This window comes from Salarias fasciatus, chromosome 23, assembly GCF_902148845.1.
Source record: "Salarias fasciatus chromosome 23, fSalaFa1.1, whole genome shotgun sequence".
Classification (NCBI taxonomy): Eukaryota; Metazoa; Chordata; class Actinopteri; order Blenniiformes; family Blenniidae; genus Salarias; species Salarias fasciatus.
This window is the reverse complement of record NC_043766.1, coordinates 5,543,312-5,568,730: the sequence shown is the minus strand read 5'-3', so window position 1 is coordinate 5,568,730 and position 25,419 is coordinate 5,543,312. Positions and strand designations below refer to the sequence as shown.

The 25,419-nt window shown below is 44.1% G+C and overlaps 1 protein-coding gene across 5 annotated transcripts; it reads right to left on the bottom strand.

The window, feature by feature from the left end:
- Positions 1 to 7,978: 7,978 nt before the first annotated feature.
- Positions 7,979 to 25,000, bottom strand: slain2 (SLAIN motif family, member 2). Of its 5 annotated transcripts, none has more exons than XM_030083443.1 (10): positions 24,310 to 25,000; positions 19,638 to 19,780; positions 13,860 to 14,024; positions 13,603 to 13,776; positions 13,146 to 13,499; positions 12,913 to 13,062; positions 11,705 to 11,791; positions 10,022 to 10,060; positions 9,397 to 9,619; positions 7,979 to 8,639 (listed from the first exon to the last, which is right to left on the bottom strand). In XM_030083443.1, the coding sequence occupies exons 1-10, from the start codon at positions 24,774 to 24,776 to the stop codon at positions 8,576 to 8,578; spliced, it is 1,866 nt and encodes a 621-aa protein (XP_029939303.1). In that variant the 5' UTR covers positions 24,777 to 25,000; the 3' UTR covers positions 7,979 to 8,575. The 5 variants fall into 5 exon arrangements, with proteins under 5 accessions (XP_029939303.1, XP_029939304.1, XP_029939305.1 ...); XM_030083444.1 differs by having other exon boundaries at positions 11,705 to 11,788; XM_030083445.1 differs by lacking the exon at positions 10,022 to 10,060.
- Between the last annotated feature and the right edge of the window lie 419 nt (positions 25,001 to 25,419).

Sequence of the window (25,419 nt, the reverse complement as noted above, 5' to 3'; positions counted from 1 at the left end):
GAAGCTGCCAGTCCTGCACCGTGTTGACTGTGGCTGAAGGATTCTCAGACAGGGATGACTGATGTGTTGAGTTGTGTTAAATGTTTTTACAGTGTAAACTTAAAAATCCACTTGAATTCTAAGCAGTTTAAAGAGGTTTTTGTTCCTCGTATGGACACTTGTATTCTTGTGAGACATCAGAAACCAGAGAGAGATGCATCTAAAACATGAAAACCCTCCAGAGGACAATTTGAACCCCTTATCTAAATGATGTTTCAAGAAGACTTCGATGTTCACTCAGTCTAGCCATCCCTCTTCAGTCTGCATTGTAAAAGGATTCCGTGTCTGCCCTTGTCTTCCCCATTTACCGCTGTACCAGACTGAAAGCTACAGCCTTACACCAAATGAATTACCCGATTTGTACTGCACCAGGGGGTAAATAAAGGAAACTTTAACCAAGATGTGAAGTCATTTTATTTACAGCGTTTAAAAAAAAAAAAAAAGAAAAAAGAAATTCTCACTTCTTGCAGCAGCAGCATTTAGTTTTGTAGCACCCCTGAGAGAAGGAAAGAAAAACACCTGTGAGATGAGACAACTTCAAGTTGATGTGGTGAAGGAGCAGAGAGTCTTACCGGGCACTTGAAACAGTCATCCTTCTGACTGGGGCCCTTTTGGCGGGACTCCTTAAAGCAGGAACACAACACTGTTAGGGCTCAGTCACACCATCAGAAACTCATGGAGAGTGGATTTGTTCAGTCAAAGTTCAATCACTTGTGATGAACCTGTCTAAACATGGTTTATCAGCAATAATTGGGGTGGAAACAATCATCTGAAGTGGAATTTGCCATCAGCTGAACACAGATCAAGTTGGAACCAAGAAAATAAAGTGGAGATCAATCACACTACCAGTAAAGATTGCATACACTGATGGAAATTGAATTGATGCGCGTGGGAGTGAACTCACCTCGACCTCGGCATATTCAAACGCAGGCGAGTAGAGGCCGGGAGTAGGAGGGTGTCGCATGCCCACCGGGACCTTATCCTCCTTCGGGGTCACCTGCACAGACACGTCTGAGAATGTGGCACACGAGGCCCGGAAGCTCGTCGTGGACTGACTCACCTCTGACTGGCTGCTGACTTTGCTGCAATCCATGTTCGTGGGGCGGATACGGCTGGTTCGCGAGGCTCTCTATTTATACCCCCGTGTGTCTCATTAGGCCTCATGCCGGTCAGGTGTGGCAGCGGAGCCTCGTTAGGGACAATTGCTTTCTACACCTGTTGACGCTTTGGCGACATTAGTCGCTGAAAAACTTACAATGAATAAATGTGATGTGCTGGTGGTGAACTGCTCAACATAAAAGCGCAATTTCCAGCTGGAGCCTGTTTATTTATTTGTCTTGTGAATGCGCTGTCGACTGCACACACATTGCCAAAGAAGCGCCGTCACATTATTCATTTGTTTGTGTCAACAGGAAATTTTCTTAATTGATGTAAAGATCATATGAAATGCTCAAATGCAATTAACCAAATTTGTGTGGGGAGTGGCTTCTTCATGAGTAAATGTATTCGTTTAATTATCCTAACATTAATCCCGTGGTCACATTGAGCCTGTGCGCCCCAAATACCACCCTGTCTTTCCAGCATCATTACTAGTCAGTGGTTAAAATTATTGACTTGCTTTTTTTTCCTGGTTAAAGTACAGCCCCATATCTTTCCAACAAGCCCCCGATGGCGTCTGTGTGCTAAGTACTCATGTTATTAAACCCGTGCGTAAAGCGTGAAATACGTGCGTAAAATGTAGATCCGTGCCTCACTTTTTACGCGACGCATTTCTGCATTAATTTTCTTCGACAGCAGTGTGTGATCATAGGTGCTGGAGCACCCACTACTGTAGCCGATCAAAATAAATAAATAAATAAAAAGGAACCAAACTCAAAACTGCGTGTCACCCAATTTAGTCACGAGGTTCCATATAGGACAGAATTATTTTTAAAGTCCCACACACCTCTGAAACCATTCATATAATCACTATAAGCACAGGCACATGTCATGCCAGACAGACTTCCATCTGAGGGAACAACTCCGAACTGCCACACATCCTCTATAGGAGGAACCGCAAACAGCATCACATTAATCACCACGGAGCGAGTTGTTGTTCTTAAACTGCCCAAATACACTTCTAGGCATTAAATAACAACTCCTGCTTGATTTTTAAAATAATTAAATAATTTATCGTCTACCATTGATTCAGATGTGTATATTCATACTGTTGGAACAGTTTTGTTCTTCTTCTGTTGTCAGTCAATCAATAAATCAGTCAGTCTGTCTGTCAGGACCAGGACATCCTTGCTAAGGATCCAAACTGAGGTCCATTTGGAGCAAAGTCTCTCAAGCCTCCATCGTGCATTTGTTGATATGATGTAAGAGCATTAATGAGTGCACTGATTCCCCATCAGTGTATAAGACACTGCAGAAGACTCTGTGACCAGGAATTGCGATCGAGCTGCGGTGTTGACTTTTGGAGACTGTGGTTCAGTTGGATGAGTGGGTTATCTTTCGATCAAGGCTGCAGGTTCGATCCCGTTCTGCCTTTTATCATCTGTCCTAATGCCGATGAAGTGAGACACTGAAGCCCAAATTTCTCCCAATGTCAGCCGAGCATCTTGTGAGTGTCTGCATTTAAAATGAGCCACTCAACCATGCTGGAGCCACGGACAGGCTCCGCAGCGGCCGAAGGGGTGGCTGCTGCACACCGGTGTGGCCTGAGGGCTTGGTGTGGACAGGCGTTTGGCGCGGTTGAGTAAGCACAGCCGGCATGAATGAAAACTGTGCTGGTCTTTATACTTGTGCAGCAAACCGGAAAGATCTATTTTGTTAGCCGTGCTCTTTACACAAAGAGGCTGCAGTGCGCACAACTCTTTAACTGCAATTTAACTATGTGCACATTTGCTCTCGGTGTTCGGGTCTGATAGTCACTTTCATTAGTGTTGAAGACGTTATTGAGTCTAACCATCTGGAAACTGTCCTTGGTTCTTCTTCTTTGAGCAACTTATAAGCTGATATGTAACCTCGTTTTTATTTCTTAAATCGGGAAAAAAATGTGCTGCAAGTCAGCTACATGACCTACATTCTCGCACCGATGATTCATTGGAGACTTTTCAGTCAGGTTTTCCAGCTTATCGTGGCACGAGCACATCTCGGGTCAAAGTGATCGTTTCCTGGCCTGAGATGACGGACTGGTCTCTGTCATGGGGATTGGGAGGTACAGCACTAAGCTCATGTGTTTTGGGAAGAAATTTAGACACAAAGAATGAATCTTGTTTTTTGGAAGAACACTGAACTGTAAATAAAAGGGTTGATCAGAAAGTTAAAATACAAATTGAAATTGTGAGCCCAAGTAACAAGATAAAGTACATGGTGAGAATAATTAGGACTGAATATTTTATTCATTTTGATCACTTTCTAACACTGCAGTGATTTTATGTTGATGTTTGTCGCCATGCAGGGATACAGGGAAGGTTGAATTTGTACGCCTCAGACACACTTAGTTTGTCAGCTCCTTTGGGAATCTGCAATTGTCAGCAATGCTGTTTCCCACTGTCCCGGAAGCAGGAGAGGAAAAACCTGGATTACAACGACACAAGAGGTTTGAATTTAAGAACTGAAAACCCTGACTTACTGAACACGTGACGTCCTCCACACGGTGTGAGTTCCAGGCCTTTTGGCATCAGCGGCGGCTCTGTTCGACGTAAAGAAGAAGACTTTGGAGGCCATTCGGACTTCACATATAAGATGACGGTCCATTAAGCAGACATGAGCAGCATTAAACAGACCAATGCTCCCAGCTGGCAGTGGAACCTGACAGTGTTCAGTCCTGTTTAGACTTCAGCATTTCAAAGCCCCCCCCCCCCCCCCCCCCACACACACACACACACACACACAAACGGACACAATGCTCTCTTACTGTGGTTTAGACACCTTTGTGAACAGTATTTGATAGAAAAAGGGTTTTGGTGCACATAGAAAAAGATCTTAGCTCTCTGAGTTTATCTCATGTTTATCTCATATCTCATGTTCAGTGCATGATGACATGTTCCAAAGTAAATTTTGTATAAATTACACATCACATTGTGTTGATGCTACCATCAGATGAATTCCACTACACTCTTCAAAAATGAAGTAAGTTTGTTTTTTGAGTTAACAGTGACCAAAACTTGCCAGACAGACATTTAGTCTACAGAGTCTTCTAGTAAAGTGGAGCAATAATTTCTTTTTTTAAAGAGAAGTTATCGAATAACAATAAAATTTAAGAGTTCACTATTAATAACAGTAATTGAAAACAAGTGGAAGAAAGACCTTTTAACATTTGCACTATCATGAGGATACTCACTGCCCATCTGCGCAGATATTTTATAACAGTGAGGTCACTGAATTATTCTCTCCAAAAAACTGCCAAAGCGTTCTCCACTACCCAGTACTGAACCGTTGATGGCTGGTCTGTGAAGCCCATGTGGTAGAACTACATTCAGATCTATAGATTATACAGAGGATTAATGAATGTGTGTATTGTTTTTTTTTTTTTTTGTTTTTTTTGAAGAATGTTTTTGTTATTTTTCTCATTGCATTTTATCATTAATATTCAAGAACCATTTTTGTGGAAAAAAAAAGTCATGGTTGATTTGTAAATCATATGAAAGACTTATTAACTGTGTCAGAGCAACACTTCACTTGTGAAAATCTTTTTCACTTATCATTTATCTTCAACTTAGGTTAAACACTTTAAATCCATCACCGCTCGATGCGTGATTCTGAAGCGTGAACTTAGCCGTGACTGTTGATTTAAAAGCAGACCAGAGATCATAACGTGGCTCCACCGCATCAAATTCTTTGTATGGACAACTGTACCTGGCCAATAAAAACGATTCTGATTCTGATAACGGTCAAAAACATGCCTGTGAGGTTCATCACTGACTCTGAATTGCCCCAAGGTGTGAATATGAGTGTGTGTGATTGGAAACAGAGGGCCTCCTGCTCCCAGAGTTAGCTGCTATTGACTTTTGACCCCGAACAGGGTGAGTATAGAAGATGGATGAACTGATTACGTTTTGTTTTTTTATTTTTATAACAAAACATTTTTGGTGTCCTACAAGTACATGTTATACTTGTTGGTGTCTCGTGTCTTCACAGCGCCGAGGCTCAAGTGAAAAACTTTCATTTTGCCCCTCCTCCTCCTCCTCCTCCTCCTCCTGAGAGACGCCGTGTCCCCCGTTAACCCGAGTGTGACTCCAGGTACGTAATACTGTCTCTGTGCAGAATACAGAAAGGGCCACTTTGCCCTCAGCCGCCGTCAGATATGTTTTTCCATCAAAAACGTAAAAAGCAGTAGAAAAAAAAGAAATGTAAATGCTTGGGAGAATGTCTCTCCAGTTTAATAATGCTGATGAGAATCTCAGCCTATGAGTATTTCTTTGCATTGAGATGCTCCACAAAGGCACCTGACTGTCTTCACCCAGGGAACCAAAATCTCAAAATATCAGGCAACATTTACACCAAAGAAGAGCAGCTGCATGTGAAAAGTGATCAGTCGGAGAACATGTAGCACACGGGGAAAACATCTGCTGCTTGGTTCCCTTCTACTTATGTTCTCTTCGCCACAGAACCAACTACACTTTACGTTACACTCACATTTTTCTCGTGGTTGTTCAGTGAACAAAATACTTTACGAAAGCATCTTGTGGGACTGCGGACATATTTTATATTACAGAGGGGTCTAGGCAGCCCTGTCCTTTATGCTGTTCCTCAAACTAGAGCTTGTTGATCAGTCATTGACAAATAAGTAACAGTAATTACTTTTATTTTAAAAAAATGCAATCAGTGTCCCATTTTGCCAGTTTTACAACTGGCATTGTCATTGTACCAGGTGGATTTGACGTCCCTGGACTGTGTGGGACACACAATTGTGTTTTGTGTGTTTGTACTTCGATTTGATCCAGCAAGAAGCTGTGTAGTGTGACGGAGGGCTGATTTGCCCCTGGTTAAGACTGGCAGGCTCACGCTGGTCAGGCTACATGCCTATTGTCCCACGGCTCCTTCAAGACAAATAAAATTCACTCACAGACATGTGCGCTTATAAGAATTCATCCAAGTGAAAGGACAACTGGAGTGCAAGGTGCAGGTGTCAGCACATGTTTACAGACTCTTACAGCTCCATACAAATCTCAGCGTGCACACACAAAATATTACACATGATGCATTACATGCGCACAAATTCTGAAGCTGTTGTTGCACAAAGTTTAGATTGACAAGGATTATGCCAGCTCGTCATTATGCTGGTGCGATTATGCAGCTGAGCCAACATCTGTGACTTGTGCTACGAACCTGACAGGACGATCCTGCTGCAATCATGAAACCCCCACCCAAAAACAATAAACAAGATGAGAAATTCTGCTTCTTTCTTTTATTTGAAATGTGACTTTACACTGGGCAACCAAATGTCATGTATATGAAAATAAAAAAAAGTTCAATAACAAAAACTGTCACACAAAAGGTGTGCGGTACATAATCTTTTTGCAATGTTTGCTCTGGCTCCCGCTGAATCTGAACTTCCCCAGAGGCACCTCTCTCTTCAATAAATAATTTCATTTACAGAACAGGTAATTACTTATAAATAGGGAGGAGCACATATCTTTGTATGCAATTATAAGTGTATAAGGTCGATATAAACAAACAAAAAGAAACTGAAAGAAAAACCAGGCAAAACAACCCATTGAACACAGGCAAAAAATTGATATTGCAAATATTGGCAAAGTTAGGACTAGGCACAAAATGATAAGCAAACAAATAATACAAGATGTTCAAACTCAAGTGAAAAACTTTAAATTATAGGCACTAGTTTAACACTCAGCATACCCGCCACCAGAACAGGTTCCCCCACACCGGCAACCCTTTAATTCATGATCAGAGCACAAGAGGCCAAAGCCAGCTGACTTTTCTTTTTCTTCTTGTTTTTTATTTTTTTTTTGTTTTGTTTTGTTTTTAACTTAACTCAACCCCCCACCCCCGTGACAGAATTACATTGACACATTTGTTAGAGGAAATTTAAGGAACCACATCCAGGGTCTTTGTTTTTTTGGTCTGAACGAGTTAAAGCAACACTAAGGAACTTTCGGTTTTCGTTGATTTTGGCGGCGCCAGTGGACAAAAGCGGTAGTGTTTTGCCTGAAAGAAAACTACAGTTCCCATGAGGACTAGCGCGCGGTGTCGTAAAATGCTGCTCCCGGTGGCATGCTGTCGGACTGAACTCGCCTTCATTTGTTTCCAGTGGCTGTGTGAAGGACGGACAGCAACGAGGTCATGAATCTAATGGTGGCTAAACAATGTTATATCATGATATGACGCATGCCGTAAAGCAGTCCGCACATTTGTAGTTTTTTAGTGTCCAGGGTTCCTACCACCCTCCTCACAGCTGCTCAGTCCAAGTGAAAGCAATACTGACGCCCTCAGCCTGTGACAGAGGGGTCATTCAACTAGTTTTAAGTTGATGTATCATCACAAAAGATATTAAAATGTTTTATTAAGGTTGAAAAGTTCCTTAGTGTCGCTTTAACAGACAGTTTCTTTCTTACTGAGAGGACTTGGTTCGCCATGTGACTCAAGACCTCCCACAAGTCTGCTTTTTTAAAGCAACAAATCAAAGCACTTCAATGGAAAAGAAATAATAATAACTTGGCAAAATCTAGTACAAGTACAGGACGAAGGCTTTGGCCGAGGTGGCGTTAATAGCTGGAGTTTCGTTCGAGTCCTGACATGATGCTTTCAAAACCGAGGGGAATAAAAATGCTTTGGAGCGTTAGCTTGCAGTTGAGGTTTAAATGAGGTTTAAATAATCAACTGAAACATTGCAACAAAATACTGATATGGATGTTTGGACATAGATTCTTAATAATTTGAATAAATAACTTCTCAAACAAACTTGTGCATACATTCTGGCTGATTTAACGCGAGGAAAGATCCTTCCATGTGGGACCCACACGCAGGCGCTTCCGCTGCGGCGAGACCTCGACAATTCATTTACGGCATCATTCACCTGCAACAGCGTCATCAGAGATATCGCTAACCAACATCTGTTAGACTCAGAATGAAAGAAGAAAAAAAAAAGAAAAAAAAAAAAGACAAAGAAATTGCAGAAACATTTCAACCTGAGGGAGGTGAATGCAGAAGAAGTGTGGCGGGTCAGAGAAGGAACGTCGGGTGTGCGGAAATGCAGACGGTCTCACAGATGACTGCAGATGAGCTGAAGGCAGGTGACATGTCCTCTGCTGGAGTCGGCCTGGTTTCTTTGGCTTTATCTGGGATGTCTGCACTACATGCCAGACCCCTTCAGAACCAGCCCCCACAGAGACACGCAGGAGGAGGTCCTCTGACGCCGTGTGGATACCGTCCTTTCCTTTTTAGGCCCACTTCTGATTTGAATATAGTTGAGAGACTGCCTCTGGACAGTTCATTGTAAAAGTTATCTGAGTAGATAAAGTGCCATGTTGTGATGTCTGCCTCCTGGAGCTGATGGTTCGACAGGAGCGCCCCCTGCTGGCCCGCCTCAGTAACAGCCTTCCCTCCAGTTCTCGCCCGTGCCGCTGTAGGTCCGGGGAGCAGGAAGAGATCTGAGGAGGAGACAATGACAAAACAAATTCTTCAGACGTCGCAAACATGAAGGGTAACGTGAAGATGTCACAGTTTAACATTTATGGTTTTTAAATATTCAAAATGCCACACCGATGTGTCTTTGTTATATTCCTACTTTGAAAACAGAATTATGAAAATTATAAATGAACAAGGACTAAACGAAAGTTATTTCTGAAACATGACGTAGTGTTAAAGTTCAAAATGAGCACTCAAATCAGTACGAAGGCGATTTTCGTGGCTCTGAATATGACATTGCTAATGAGCACTACATCTGCTGCTCCATGAATCTGCTGCAAGCTTTCCCACAAAACCAATGGTAGAATTCACTGTACAATGACAAAGAAAGTGTTTGGTGAACAGCAGTTCTCAGATGACAATCATCAGGCAGGTTTGGATCACAGAAACGCAGACTTTCTGCTTCCATGTTTCTGCTTTGCATGAGATGCTCAGTCTGCTGTTGAGGTTGAGATGAAAACTTCCTACCAGCTGAGCTGAGTGTTATTTAAACACAACATCCCAAATGAGTGTTGCTGCCCATCGTTCCCACGCCTTCATGCTTTTACGCTGTCCTCCGACGGTTCCAGAACGCTGTGTTCTATCACACCCGATGTGTTCAGGCTGACCCAGCTGATTTCTTCATTCTCAGTGCAGCGCGGCGAGTGTGAGCTTGACGCTCATCTTTTGGCGTTTGCGCCAAGGCTGACCTCTGGTCTTCAAATGACGGCAGTGACGTACCTGCGCACGGGCTGGGCCAGTTTGCTGCGAGGCAGAGGGATGCCTCCACCTCCTCCACCTCCTCCGGCAGACGCGCTGGGGCGGGGCAGGCCGCTGCGAGGAGGAGCCAGGGAGCGGGTGGCGGTGGACGCGGCAGAACTCGGCGAGGACGTGGCTTTTACAGGCTGCCTCAGGGCCAGCGGCGACGGGGTGGCGGGGGTCCGCAGCTTACTGGGAGAAGGGACTGAGGACAGGCAGAGCAGGAGCAAAGTCAGATGTGACGGTCAGAGGTCGCAGGTTTATAGATCTGAGCGTATCGTAATAACAATGAAGTAATGATAAAGAGCACAATGGTGTGAGATAAGATGCCCGAGTACAAGAGTATAATCATCTATTAGACTCTTCACAAACCACGGCCACCCAAAACCCACAAATGAATCCAATTATGTTCGAATGCAAACGCAAACAAAGAACTTATTTACATATTTTTAACTTGGCATCTATGGATCTGGACATGGAAAACACAATGAGGTGAAAAATACACAGAGAGCTTATCATGAACACCAGCAGCACAACATCAACACAACCACGGTGTGGAAGCATAATCACGATATTGAAAAGGTGGAAACCCTCAGTGAATACTCACTGAAATCCCCTTCTTCTCCAAAGCAACAGGAGAGTGGGACTAGACAAAGACGAAGACAAAACAAACAGTCCTTAATTCAGAGCAGGGTGGGAGAGGATGAGGTGAGGCTTCATGTGGGCGGACTTCTCGCTCCTTTATCTATACAGACTTACACAACTGTGGATGGCGTGTTGTAGGCTTTGGTTGTGTTGTCACTCTTAAAACAGCATCAAACTGTTGATGCTGCTTCACGTCTGGACAAGTTCAATAACAGTTTCAGTCTCCAGAGGGCGTCGTTTCAAATAACTACATCTACCGCAACTTGGGTTTGTTGGGACTGTAGAGGAGGGTCGGTTTACACACCTCCAGAGTGCCATCAGATGATTTTAGAGTCGACAGTCGCTGTATCAACAATCCAAGTTAGTCTTCTATTCATACGAATGTCTGTGTACGCTGAAAAAAATGCCCCTCTCAAAACAAGATAAAAAAACAAAACAAAACTTCAGACTTCTAGGTACTTTTAACTTGAAAAAAAAAAAGTGCCAACTGAACAAGATGAAATTGCCTTGGTAAAATCAAAATCCAAAAACAAAAAAAGTCCTACTTACTTGTTAGGTGAATTTCTCTTAAATCAAGCGGGATGAGACAGTACAAATAAACTTGGTAATATTTTTAGTTTTGCAGTGAATTGTTCTCTTCATGTTTGCTTGCGTGTACTTCCATCACAAGAGCCACCAACTTGTGGCCTGTCATGCTAACTACATCAGTTTCAGTGTTTCTGCCACTGCTCTGTAAATGGACAATATTTTCAAGAAGTTGCTGTGTAAACACATAACATGTCAGAAACGATTTTGAAACGGGGCCTAAAGCTGTGGAAGTCATCAAACAAAAAAATAATGTTGTGGACTTTTCATCTGCATCGCTCCTAAAAGGTTAAAACCAGGTTAGTTTGAAACAACAGCACTCCTGCATGTCATAGTTTCAGTGTTGAAGTGGAGCTACAAAGCGCGACAAAGGCAGCGGGGTGTTGACCAGAAACCCAAAACTGAGATTCTGTTACATAAATTTAATTGTAGATTGTATAAGTTTCAAAGGTTTGTTTATATTCTTCAAATAAGAGCCTCGTATCACTATGGGACATTCAGTCAAATCAAGTAAGAATGTTGTAGCTTTGAGGTGGTGAACTTGAGACTATGGGACCCTGGTTTGAATCCCAGGGATTTGGTCAAAATGGAAAAAGTATTTTATAAAATCAAACTGAAAGTAAGAATTGGTGTTAAAACATTAAAGCAATAATTTGTATTTACTCATTTGTTACACTTACCCTACCCAGTGTTCTCATGCAACTATGAAGAACTGTGAATGTAGTTTTTCCGCGATCACACGAGGGGGTTCAAGCGACTGCATCATGTTCACACACTGGGGTACAGGTGGAGAAGCATGATCACCGGCAGGAGCTGTAGGTCATTCTCATCCGAGCTAACGACAAGCCTCCTTCTACAAAATCTTGTTATCCCCCTCACAAAGAAAGCGCCAACCTCAACACCTAAGAGATCCAAACAACAATGGCAACGACGACAATGAACGCTTAGGCACATTTTCAGCAGCCCATTGCTTCAGTACTCCGTAAGTCAAAGAGAGGCATGAGCACTCAGCGTGAGGCCGGCGTCACGGTCTCTGGCCGGTTGGTGAGCAGACCGTTACCTCGCAGGGCTGTGGGGCTCTGGAGGCGCTGTTTGGGTTTCGGGGAGGAGCGAGAAGGGGTGGAGTATCTTGGGAGCTGAGCTGCTGCTGGAAAACAGGGACACGTAAACATTGAATCATTTCGTCCGGCAGCCTCAGGATAAACTAAAGCTGTCCAGGTTTTTGGAGGAGGCCTCTTCAGCCTGAAGTGAAGTTTTAGGCCACTAGGGGGCTCTGCAGGCAAATGTCCTGATGCAGCCTCAGTCAAGCGAAGGAGCCAAGTGTCAATGCCACTGTCAGGGGGTTTTAACAGCCAGTGCACCAGCATCAGCACGGGCAGAGAAAAGAAGGGTGGCGTCGGTTAAGCATGCTTTACAGAAGAGAAAAGTCAGTGACGGACGCAGCCATGGAGCTGTGTGACATGCACAGCCAACCCTCATTCAACCATGAGTCACACATCAGAAAATCGACAGAGATCAACTGCATACAGAATTCCTACTCCGAAGTATAAAGGCCAAAAAGCTCAAACCCTAAGAGCAGCGCTGTTTATACAGGATAACCTACACATTTAACCTGCTGAAATCTGCCCTCTGACCCCACAACTATCTGCTCCTTGTAACAGAGAGGGATTACCACTCAGGATTAAGAACAAATCCATTACCTCTATCTCCCATTACAGGATTACATCAAATGGATAGAGTAGGATTCCTAACAACCTCGAAAGAGGCCACGAAACCATCAGAAATCAACGCTGGTGTGACAGATGCCAGGAGTCGCCGTGGCTCCGTGGTGCTGCCGGCTCTGTGCTTTTTACTCTGCAGAATGAGCGCATCTCTTTGAAGTAAATGCTACGCCAACCGCATGACAGGAAGGGTGTGAGTGAATAAAAGATATTAGCGACCAAAAAATGATCAAAGAAAGTGGATTCCCCGAACGTTGCAGCCACGTCATTACAAAGCAGCCAAGTCCCTTCGGTGTAGGTGCAGCCAGAGGGAGAAAACACCTTCGAGACGCAATGACGAGCAAGAGACTAAACAGCCTGTCGTTTTGCTGAACTTAAAAAAAACATGACAAGTATTGAGATGAAACCAGCCGCCGCCCCGGCGGTTTTAAGAATGAATCTGACGGTAAGAATCTGAAAGCAGCCAAGAGTCTCATGCACACTTTCAAAGTGTTTGAGTGTATTTTGTAAATCAACTTAAAGTCATGGCGCCCGTCACAATACTCACTCGCAGACTGGTTCTGGTGTCGAGGAGATCCACCGTTTGGCACTTGCAGGTTGGACTCGCAGCTCCGGCTGTTCTTGACAGGTTCTGCCGCCTGAGCTGCAGCCGCCACCGTGGAGCGTGTGAGGTTGGGAAGACTACGGCGTAATTTTTCTGCAACAGCGTCACGTGCGGTAAGATCAGTTTCAACTACATTGTACAAATAAATAGAATATAGAGATTGGGCATGGTCGAACCTTCGTTCTTCACCACGTTGGTCTGCAGGTCATGGCCGTGGCCCTGCAGCGAGTGGCGCGGCTGTTGCAGGCGGCTGATGATGGGCTGAGGCGAGCCACGGCTGTGGCTGTAGTCGATGGAGCGAGCGGGGGAGCGGGAGCGAGGGGAATTTCTCGGGGAGGCGCGAGGTGAGTGGCGAGGCGAGGGGCTGAAGCGGTTGGAAGGCAGGTGGAAGGCCGGGTGCACCGCTTCTTCCTCGTCCTCCAGACTGTGCGCGTCCAATTCCTGGTCGCTGAAGGTGCTGCGCCGCAGCGAGTGGCAGGACGAACCTGAGCTCCGTCTGGACGCTGTTGCAGCATATTCCTGTCTCAGACCTGTCAAAAATCACAAAAAAATACACGTAGATTGTTTAAGAAAGCACAGTTTGGTTGCATAAAAAAGAAGACAGACGTTACTAATGAAGCTAAAGAAGCATACTCTCTTCCTGCATGCGTGCTAGTATCTGGACGTCCGTGACATCGTTGAGTTTGTAGGTAGTTGAAGAGCCAACAGAGTCCTCATCCATTTCCGAGGTGCTCAGCTCGCTGTCCACAGACGACTGCGGACTGATTGCTGGAGGATTCCTCTCCGTCGCGGTGTTTCGCTGGTGTGCTGACGAGGTAAAAGAACATTTTATTGACCAGCTGAACAGATACTCTGCCACAGAGAGAGCCAGAGTGGTGAGGGCAGCGTACCTGCGTTATTGGGCATTAGCTGCTGTCTGACTATGGGCACTCTGCTGGGCGTGGAGGAGGGCGAGTTGAAGCCGCTGCTGTACGGGCTGTTGGCTGTGTTTGTGCTGAGCGGGCTTCCATAACTCTGCTGATAGGGACCTCCGTACAGGCTCCTTCGCTTGTTCGCTGCAGAATTAAAAAACAGAGAGGAAACATTAGTGACTTGGTGACTTGATAACCAGTTTTGCTCTTTTATGACTTATGAAGAACAAAGCCCTGTCCAAATATGATTATATCCCAAGTTTCATGAATTTGAAAGTGAGTTAAGTTAGCTAAGAAAAAAAAACAACCGTCAAGTCATTTCACCAGTATCATTAATTTCTATCCAGGCTTAAATAATTTCCATAAAATGTAGGCAATGGAGGCTTTCCTTCTGTGAGAAGTCACACTGAACTGGAACCTTCAGGAGCAAAAAGGTAATCCTGTCATTTTTTGGGTGAACATGTTCACGTTTTGAAAAAAAATCTTTCATGTCGTTTTGGAGAGATCACGTTAATAACAACGAAATGTATGAATAGGCTAACCACTAACAAACAGTGTAAAGCATAACAACCAACGGAAACATTGAAATGCAAAGTTAACAGACGCTCGGCGGTAGAAGAGTCGGGTGAAGGTGGTATAAAATGTCCCCAGTAGACCAAAAGGATGGACACAAAAGCTCTACCTTCATTGCACTTCATTTCAGAGCACGCTAACATGTCACAATCTGCCCACTGCGAGCCTTCAAGGGCCTTAACGGAGTCTGATGGTGAGGCTGGTATGCAAGTACAAATGTCAGCAGTGTCTGGTGAAAGTGTCTCACTGTGCCGACAGTCTGGTCAAGCCTCTTATGCCGTATGCCGATGGAGAGAGAGTTCCTACATTATTAGCTGGGAGACACGTCTAACAATACAAACCATTCAGTGCATGCTAACAGAGCACAATGCAATTCTCTGTGAAATGCAGCGAAGCAGCGGTCAAATGCTCCAGTCGAGACTCCCTGGTCTCAATCATGAGATCAGAGCCTGAGCAAGCTGCTGCTGCTGCTGCTGCTGCTGCTGCTGCTCACTGACAAACTTCAGGAGATTTTGTCTGTCTGGCATCTCCCGGTGTCTCTGTTCTCCTACCTGACTGGATGTGTTTCACAAAGTGCAGCGGTGAGTGGAAAGTTGCCTTTCCAAGACCAACTGCCACATCTGCTCTACATTTCTCCTTTTTCCTCCTCCTCCTCCTCCTCCTCCATTTCCTCCTCCCTCTTGTCTCCCTGCATTATTTAGAAAATACCATCATGTCCACTTCACTTGGAGTGGTTGCTCAGACATATTGCTCACACTCAACCAATAAATGCTTTGTATTTCACTGAATAACACTCCGGTCAATGACAGATGAAAATAAGACACAGGAAATATCAACGGCTATGTTTACATGGCTGCCTTTTGGTCAATGTGATTGAATTTTTTGTGACCAAGAGACCAGATTGTCTCACTGACACACATATTGCTTTGAGCCTCAGACACACCTAAAATTCATTTGATTGAATTACTGAATCAATCCCATAATGCTTTGCCTTGTGATGCTGGCGGTCACTAGAAACACACACACATGATTCTCAGCAAGTCCGCCACTATGGACGATGGATTTGTTATCAAGGTTAATCCATCCAGCTGTGATTCTTCGGTAACTAAAAAACTAAACTTCACACACCTATTTTAAAGTCTTCATAAATAATTAGGAGTATGGTTGTCTGTGGCATCTACCAGTCGTGCTTTGTCACTGCTTTCTTTCTGAAAACACCATGTGGAGCATCAGTTTGTGAAACTGTGAATCAGACATTCACTTAAAGCTCTGACAACTAGAAGCAACCTGACGTGCCGTTTACATGGGGCTGTGATCGGCTCCTAAACAGGGTTACATCCAATCCTAAATTTAATCAGAGAGGGCCAAGTTAATGAGCCATAAGTCATCCATGTAAATAGAGAGAGACAGTCCATGATCTACGTAAAGTATTTACACACTGCAGACAAAACAGGCCAGCATGACGACGCAATTCTGAGCGCTTGCTGTACAAATCTGAAATGTCCGTGTGTATGTTGGTGTGTATTATGGAGCAAGTCTATCGCAACAGCCACTGTTAAGAAACGCTTGACAAAACTTACGCTGCACTGGGCCACAGCAAAAAGTCACATCCATGATAAGAGCAATTCTATTGGCACTTTGTAACACGACAGACATAGATCTGAAGGGATTTGCAGCACAGGGACCTATGAAAATAGAACGTCCTGAAATCATCATGTCCTGAATCAAGAAAATGGAAGGAGGAAGCAGAGCTTCTAATTCTTTCCTCTGAAGGATGGATTTCCCCTTTTGGCTATTCAGCTATTCAGTTCAGGGCACTTTCCACAGGCTCCCCCAAAAGAAAATCCCTACAGGAGGCCATGCATAACAGACTGCTAAAGGCTTGATAGGTTTCAGTGTTCAAGAAGGAAGTAGAAGCTTTGGGCTCTATCTGGAGCAACAGTAAAATAAAGAAACAAGTTAAAACAGCTGCACAGAGCATAACATTTCACAAGAAAAGAGTGCACAAAGACACTTTTGTAAATGAGAGAATAAAGAAGAAAGGATGAATCTGGCAGAGACATGCGAGGAGGAGGAGAACTGACTGTACAGAGTGAGGTCGAGGAAAAGTCAGAACTTTTATGGGAGGAAAAACAGGGCAGGTTGACCATGTGACTGCAGTCGGGACCTTTGGGCTTGCCCTCCGGATCCAGACTGCGGGGCAGCTGTCAAAGCAGCCACTGTGTTTGGGTGCTGGGCTGTACCAACAAAGTGGACTCACTCCCCGTCAGGAATGAAAACTTGTGCCGTCCAAAGGCTGGAATCAACTCAAGCAACTATCTCCCAGGCGTTTCCTCCCTCCTGTTAGTTATGTAACTGAGACACGTCATGCAGGGATGGGATTTTATGAGGGTGTGTGCCTGCTGAAGACTTGGTCACTCCTCTGAGATACAATGTGAGACAACAGTTGAAGCATGTGATTGTATTTGCTGCAAGCAAAGCAACACAATGTTTAGACACAAACACTTTTCCTGTTTGTTTCTGCTTAATAAAACCAGCTTGGTCAAAGCTGATGAGACCTGGAAGGCATATCTCAAGCCTTTTTGTTGAGTGGAAAAAACAACATTTTTTAAATATACTTATCGATGTCAAATGAGAACATTAGTCCCCGTTTCACCCTTCTTAAGAATAAGGGGAATAATGGCTGCTTCTTCATGATCTCCACATGCCTTTTATTTTTTCTCTAGGTTTTATAAGTCTTGACTTGCACCACTGAGAGATGAAGTCTTCGCACTATGGCGTTAAATGCCTTCAGTCTTCAGATAATAAGATTAATTTACTATGTCACCTCAGTTCAAAACTTTATTTTAGATTCAACATTTGGAACATCTGGAATTTAATACTTCAGATTCAGCTACTTGTTCCCAAAAGTAAATATTGTCATTTCAATGTTTTTTTTTTTTTTTAGCTGCGCTTTGAAGTATCGCCTCTGGTTTATGCTGAGTCTCCATTGCCCTTGGCCTTCACAAATTGTTGGATACACACATATCAAAAGATTAAACTGAAGTCCTCGCTTTACATGTCATTTTTACATGAATTACGAGAAGGTATTTTTTTGTAATTGCTGTTAATTTGGTGACATAAGTTGATCAACACCATGGATACAAGATGCTAATGGTAGACACTGGGTGTCAAAGATGTAGAAAGATGTTTAAAAAAACGTGAATATTCAACAACAGATCTCCACGTAGACCTCAGCATCGGTCAGCCTTGTGACCGTTCCCTTGCCTTGTCAAAATTTATAGGCGTAATAACAGAGGATATTAGTGGTTGTTTGTTTTTTTTTTCCAATATGCATCGACTGAAGGGCGAAGAATTGACTGGAGTGGGTGATATCAGTGAGAGGGGGTGAATTATCAGGCCAAAGCAGAATGACGTTTTTGTTCCTGCTCACTTTTGGTGATGAGATCAGCACTAACAGGCACAATTCCCCAAGCTCAACTGGTTTTTTTTTTTTTTTTTTTTTTTTGAGCATTAGTCAGCTGCTACACAGGCAGTGTCCTTTGTCTATGAGGGTTCAACTTAGGTCATGTTTTTTAGCTTTCAATACAACTGGGCAAAAACTTCTGGTAAAAAAGTAAAGGTATGAATATGGAGATTTGATCTCCTTATTTCATGTCATTGAGGATACGAGGCTCCACATTTGGAAACCTGCACTCCCTCCTGCAATGCCTGGGAAAAGGCAGGACCACCTTCCTACATGTGAGAGTATCAGTAAGCAACAACACCTTTCTGTGTCCGGCTGCTGTACTGACACTTGCACAACAGGGCAGAGAGGTTCTCTTCGACTCGGTGATGGGCCTGCTGTGGCGTATTGCTCAACATGATCCAACGGTCACATGGGCATACCGCAGTCAAAATGGAAACGACCCGCGCTCAGTTTAGCAGCGGGGATTTGAGGCCTGGCCTCCTCATGGAGAGGTCGACTAAAATTAGTGGGAGCCAAAAGCTTAGAAAACAGACGTTGCAATGTGGCGTGGGTCAGCTCAGTACAGTGACGATGTTTTCACATTTGCTGTAAACCACCCTGATTCTCTCTGCAATCCGCATGTAGATAAATCCAGGCAGTAACAGATCTAATATAGACCGGGAACTAACTAATTGGTTACTTTCCGCAGTCTGAAAATGGCATATCGTTATTGCAGTTACCAATTAGTACAGTAAGCAGCATGTATTGTTTTGATTATAGAGACAAACAGCGGTGAACTCGTCAACAAAAAGTGAGAAATTCTCCAACTTTACTTCGGTCTTGGGGCCTTCCTGAGTGGATTACGCACATTCTGTGTGTGTGTTTCTGGACTGTAATCTATCCAGACGATCCTGTCTTTCACCAAATCTCATGGATGGGTTGGATACAGCAGAAAGACGTTTACGTTTGCTGTAAATGTTCATGGATTAGACAGTTGCGTTGTGGTTAGCATACCGGCCTGACAGCAATCAACACTTTCTATATGGTTGTCTCCCCCCCCCCCCGATACTTAAGTTTCTGAGGCCGGTCCAGAAAAAAAGAAAATCAAAAAGATCATTTTCTCTGGCCTTGGAAGCAGTCAGTTATTATCACCTGGGATGAAATGAGGCTGTGAAAATTCTTTGTTTCCTTAACATTAATCACTCAAATAAATCTGAAAAGAAAAGCTACAAAAAAAAAACCTAAAAAGACAGACAACAAACAGAATGCCTCCCTACTGTCATATCCCTACCCGTTATCATAGTCAACTTAGATCAGGTTAAAAAAAACAGCCAGTAGATCACAGTGTAGTCAGATGAGCCACAGCACCAGAGGAGGCTGTTGTGTTTTCACTGTGGTTCGATTTCAGCAGGTATGAACACAATGTGCACAGTGCGACCACAGCGAGGAGAACAAATCTGTTCAGCGGGTTAAAAGGTTACCTTTTCCTGTAAAACTGGGGCAAGTACCAAAACAGCTACTCCACAGATCTTCAAATCTCCTATTGTTCAAACAGTGAATTCTGCTTCATTTGACCAGGAAGGGGGGGGGAAATTGAGTGTTGAAACCACGTTTTCCTTTTTGGATCGAAACTCCAGTAAGGAGCAAGGGGAGACAATTTAGGTGGCCAAAACAAAAAAAACAACAAACTGAACCAAAAAAAAAACAAGAGGCGACAGCACAATGTTTTGGTTTACCCAACATGGTGAGGTCTAGTCTATGGATTAGGGAGCGCTTTGCCGATTCCATCTCAGGGCTGGGGTTGTCGAGAGCCTGACGGCACCACACGATCGGGCTCTGGGCTTTTTGGAGAGGACTGTCCAGTTTTGCCACGTACAACCTGGAAAAAACATGGAGAGAAAACACAGGTCACCCTCCTGTTGTGAAGACGGCTCACTTCTGCCACACACTTTGTGTCCAATGTGACTTGACAGTACCGGGAGGAAACCAGATTGAAAGGATAACAAATATTTGGAGTTAATTTTATTACAAACTTCTGTATCATAGCAGATAATAGAGACAACTAGGAATGCATTCAAGCAAATTAATTTCCTTTATAAAGCAGAAGGGGAAAAAAAACAGTTTTTTTTATTTAGATCATATATAATTAACCAAAATTAATTCAATAATAATTGATTTAACAAACATTTCTCTAAAGTAGTGACTTTCTATCTTTCAAAAGTGACTATGTATTCTCACTTTCATTTAAGTGTTCATGCACTGATTGAGCACCAGTCACTGTTGTCAGCCTTGGCAGTCTCCTTCAGCAATAAGAAACATGCAGCACTAAGGCCCTGCAGCAACAAACTTTCAAAGTGAACACCTCGCATAAATCATCCAAAAAGAGCATCAGTTACAGAGCTTTGTCAATGGCATCGATTCCAACTGTCAAACTCTGCAAATGTAAATGGGAGCTCCATAAAGTGTGTAGTAAGGCTACAAACTACGAACATGAACAGATGTGTGTTTCTCGTCGAAGAGAAGAGAAGAGAAGAGAAGAGAAGAGAAGAGAAGAGAAGAGAAGAGAGTACTCATAAGAGAAATCTGAGTCAGCAGCTGTCAGCACTGTTGCAGTCACAGAGGAAAGCTTTCATGATGAAAGCAGAAACATTAGAGGCCAGTGCAGAAGAGCACGAGCCTGAAAACTGGGTATCTCCTTCTCGTTGTTTACCAACAGAACCAACACCATTCATGCGCGCACAATGGCACACTGCAAATCTGCATCTTCACACATGAACTCTTGGCTCAGTGGTTTGTGAAACACACTCACAGTAACGGGTCTAACAAGCATCTCTCGTTAGGCAGAGAGTACTTCTACAGGGGCCAGCAGCGCTTCAAATCCACTCTGATGCTAATTCTCGGGATTACAGGAGTCTGTGGCAGGAGCTGGCAGGAGCTGGCAGGAGCTGGGCACTGCGGGGTAATCCTAGATATCAATCTGATCTAGAGGGCAGACAAACGGCCAGGGAATAATGAGACTGGGCTCCGCTGGGCATGAGTGAGCAATGTCTGAAGAGCGGTGTGATGTTAAGGGTTCACTGGCTGACAAACTGCAGCATGCAACTGAGGATGAACTTCAGTTGCTCTACCAGTTAAGGGCCATGGGCTGGTCTGAAGACAATCCTAAGAATACACTCAAAGTACAAACACGCGTATTGATTAGCAGCATCTGTGAGCCATATTCTATGCTAAGTGTCATGTCATTTGTTGACTATGCCTCACTGTGGATGCTCTTTTTAAAGCTATTTAGCACACTTGAAACAGACCTTCCCTGACTGAACGAAGCAGCCATCATTACGTTTTGCTAAAAGCTACGGCCCACTTTTGCCTGTTAGTGTCATTATTCTTGCAGGAAATAAAACAATTTCTTCCCTATAGGACTGATAGCATGGCTCATTGCTTTGAGACAGGATGACGTTACATTTATGTTTAGTCAGGAACTGTTGCCTTACCATTATGAACTCTCATTTCAGCCCTGGCAAAGCTTCATCTGGTCTTTTTGGCATATATACTGATATTCATAATCATGTCACTCAAGTAAGAAATCTTTACCTGATACGCAAGGTCAAATTTCAATTATCTCCCAACACCCACAAAACCTGACAAATACAATGTGGGAGACAATGAAGAAAAGTTACAGGTAAGAGTTGTAAAAATAAGCCTCAAAACAGCAGGCACACCAACGTGGCATCAGCTCATGCATGCCCACAAACACACAACGCTCCATGTGATTAGTTTGCACTATAATAATAGCCATTATATGTGATCCCAGCGAATGTGATGCTCGTGATCAGCTCCACGATACTGTCACAGCTTCTATCCCTGCGTTATGAGATGACTGTCCTACTTCACATCGCTCGTCTCTCTTGCTTGGTGCTACTGAACACTTGTAACTGTGTGCCAATTGCTGTGCTGAAGGGAATTCAGAGGAGGGAAATAACCATAGCTACACCTCCCACATGGCTGCTGGGCAGGAAAACAACTTTACACACAAATCTCCAGCCACCTCTGCCATGACAAGCCAAGCAATCTGCCACATCACAACACCGAAACCGTTCAACAGATGATCTGGGACATAAGGGTCCTGACAGAGGCTGGTGTTTGAGCGGTGCAAGTGCTCTGTTCCTGGAAAAAAATACACAACCTGAGAAAAGTGACTCACATGACATGATAGCAAATGGATCCAAGTTCTACGGACCAGTGCTTCCCTGTCCTGATCCTCAGGCCCTCCTTGTCCAACATGCTTCATATATTTCCCCTCTTCCCATATACCTGAATCAAAGGATCTGCTCATCAAGCTCTGCAGAATGTGTAGAATCTGTGTCTTCAGCTAACTCAACATCCACTTTATCACTCACCAGTGCAATGGACATGCACACTATTGGGGGCAACTTGGCATTTAGATTCTCCCAAGGACATTTTAATACAAGGCCAAAGGACAAAGACCGTGTCATTGAGTACACCAGTGATGACAAATGCTGAGTTCAATCATAATCACAATATCACTTTTATCCTGAATTCCCCGTGTAAAGATGACCATTTCAGTAGCTAAATGATTAATCACATGTTCAATGTCCTTTTACCTTGTTGGCTATGATCATAAACCTGGATAATGTGTTACCACTCTAGGTAGCATCCAGGGGCCTCATTTATCAACCATGTGCACAGATACACAGATATGTGTGTACTGAGTGCATACGAGCGTTTCCAGGCAAAGCGTGGGATTCAGCAACTTGGATTTGTGCTTGGGAACGTGAGAAAAATTTAGGCACAACTCAGGCCAGGCGTACACACAAAATCTAGGGGCAGAATAGAGAAACTACAAATAGAAAGCATGAAGAGAGTCAAAGCAGGTGCAAACACAGCATATGTTATCTGGCTGCTTTAATTAAAAAGGCTAAATTAATAATTTCTTCTAGATAGAAAAAGATATTTTGTATGTGGGGTGAAAGGCTGTAAAACAAGGCGTGACATCTGTATAAATGTATGCTACATTTTTGAAGTTTTGAGAAACAATACACTCTGTGGGAGACAAGTTTTCAAAGTGCAACTGATCTGTTTGCTGAGAGCACAGCAGCTTATCAATGCGCTGATTGGTTGATTGATTGCTCTGTCTTCTGTGAGATCAGTGGAACACTGACAAAAGCCTTGGAAGAATCATGAATTGATATAAAAACCCTTGGTCCAGTGGCAAGAATAATACCTGCCATGTGGGACACCAAGACTCGATTCCCAGGTGGGATCTACCTATTCTAATTGTTTTGGCAAAACAAATATGAATGGATTAATGCCATGATTTATTAGTACTGTATTGGAACCACAGACAAAATGAAGCCATCCCAGAGCTCATTCAGCTCCTGTCCACCCTGGGATTTCTGACATTCTCCAGGACTGACATCTGTGAATTTTTACTCCACGTGCCTAGCAACCTTGATGGAGGATAAAACAAGTCACACAGTGCTCCTGGTATTTTTGTAGCTTAAACGTGCTCCAAAACTGATGTTGCTATGTTAATCAGAGCCTAAACTGGTGTAGTTTTGACAGTCTCTATGGTCTGTTGCTTTTGTTTTAACCTTTGGAAAGATGGTCATGAAGGAAGTGAAGTCACACTGTCCTAGAAAATGGACTTTCACTGCTAACAATCTTTTTTTTTTCCTTCTGGTGATCTCTGAGCATTAACTGTGGTGGTCACATTATCCCAGGCAGCATATCTTCTTTTGTTGGTTTTCCCAACATTCAATGTACCAAACAATGTTTTCTGGTTTGCTTCAACCTGCTGACAAGTGTTTGTCTTTGCCATGATTAAGAAAGGTGAGAGAGAAAAAAAGATGCATGCTCTTTCCATACATGGTAAATTTGATGCGTTTCTGAATTTAAATGACCCTTAGTTAAGAACAGGTAGGATTCATCAACACTGACTACTTACTGGTGTGCGTATGACAGGCGTCCGCACGGATTTTGTGTATGTACACACATTCTAAATTTCATTCGTATGAAAGAATTTAGAACCTGTTCTAAGCGCAGGGTGATGAATGAGGCCCCCGGTTTCCCAAGAGACGCATAACACAATCAAGATACTCCAAAAATCCATTAATCACCTGTGAAACAGTGAGCATGAAAACTCTCAATGGCCTTATGACAAAGCCTTTGGTTATTGGTGTGATAGTCGTGGAAGTGGCTTATTTGGCATCGCCTGTACGACTTGTCAAACGATGGTCCAGAATGAAGCTTTCTTCTGAGAGATCGCGTTCAGGTACATTGTTTATGCCGGGCGCACAGCAGCTGTGCCCAGCATTTAAAGCCGTCAGCGAGAACCCAAAGACCCTACTGGAGGGGCTGGTCGCCTCCCGACACAAGCCTGACACTCACCAGCTGTCCTCGTCCTCGTGTAGACAGTCCATGTCTTCGAGGTCCAAGATTTCCACCTCGTCCAGGATCGTGGTGGTCGCTTCATCCGTAAAGCCCCCGGTGTTGTCTGAATAAAGTGAGTTCATACTCGACAGGGAGGTGGCGGCGGATGCCCCCTCGCAGTCATACGCCCTCTTGAAGCTGATTCCGTCGTAAGAAAGTCTGGGGCTCAGACAGCGGCTGTTCTCCAGCAGTCCACCGAACCCCACCCCAGGGAAGCCGGCCAGACCGGCTGCCATCCCCGCTGACAGCGACGACGAGTCGTAGCCGGCGCTGAGGGGTCTGTGATGCCCTGACATCGCCCCGGACGAGGACAACATCGTGGACCGGCTCCTGAGCTGCTCGTTCTGCTGCTCGAGTTTCTTCACCAAGTCCTGGAGCTTCCGCACCTCCAAGTCCGCGTTGATATTGGAGTTGATATCCTCCATAGTGACTCCTCGGCACTACGAAAATACGCGGTGGTCTGTGGTATTTTTAACCGTCTCTCTGCCGCGAGCCTCTTTGTTCTTGTTTACCTAAGTGTTCGGAGAAGACACGCTGGTGTTGGGCCGACTTAAAAAGCTTCTCATCGTCATCTTCTCCGGTTAATCGCGCTCACGGGCAGGGTCGAGGCCATTTTCATAATAGTCGTCACCAGCTGTGAAAGACCAACAGGCGGCGGACCGCGCACGTCACCGCGTTCGGTGTCGGGGGCGAGCACGTAACCAACACCTATATGCGCGTGCACACGTGGCCACGCCAGTATGTGACGGTGCGTGAACCCGCTGCGTCCACGTGACAGCCAGCAGAAGCCCAGGAAAGTAAACAAATCACCCGGGTATGTACCTGAGGACTATTCTGAGCCGTTTCTTCTGGACTTGTTTATGGAGCACAGCGTGGAATTTAGCTTTTAGTTATACAACAATGTCCCCATGTTCCGAGTCCGACACCATACACACCACTGAGAACACTGCCCTAACATTAGTTGTCTGCTTATATTTGGCAAATGTCGATATGAATTCTTTGACCTGGCTCCAGCACACCTGAAGATGACAAAGCCGCACGGAAAATAAAATAGACGGATTAATTAAT

Coding starts and splice junctions, on each gene's coding strand:
- slain2 (XM_030083443.1), bottom strand. CDS start 24,776: ATGGAGGATATCAACTCCAATATCAACGCGGACTTGGAGGTGCGGAAG. Junction 9,620..10,021: donor TGGAGAAGAAGGGGATTTCA/GTGAGTATTCAC, acceptor GCCTGTCCTCAG/TCCCTTCTCCCAGTAAGCTG. Junction 8,640..9,396: donor CTGGCCCAGCCCGTGCGCAG/GTACGTCACTGC, acceptor TCTCCTCCTCAG/ATCTCTTCCTGCTCCCCGGA.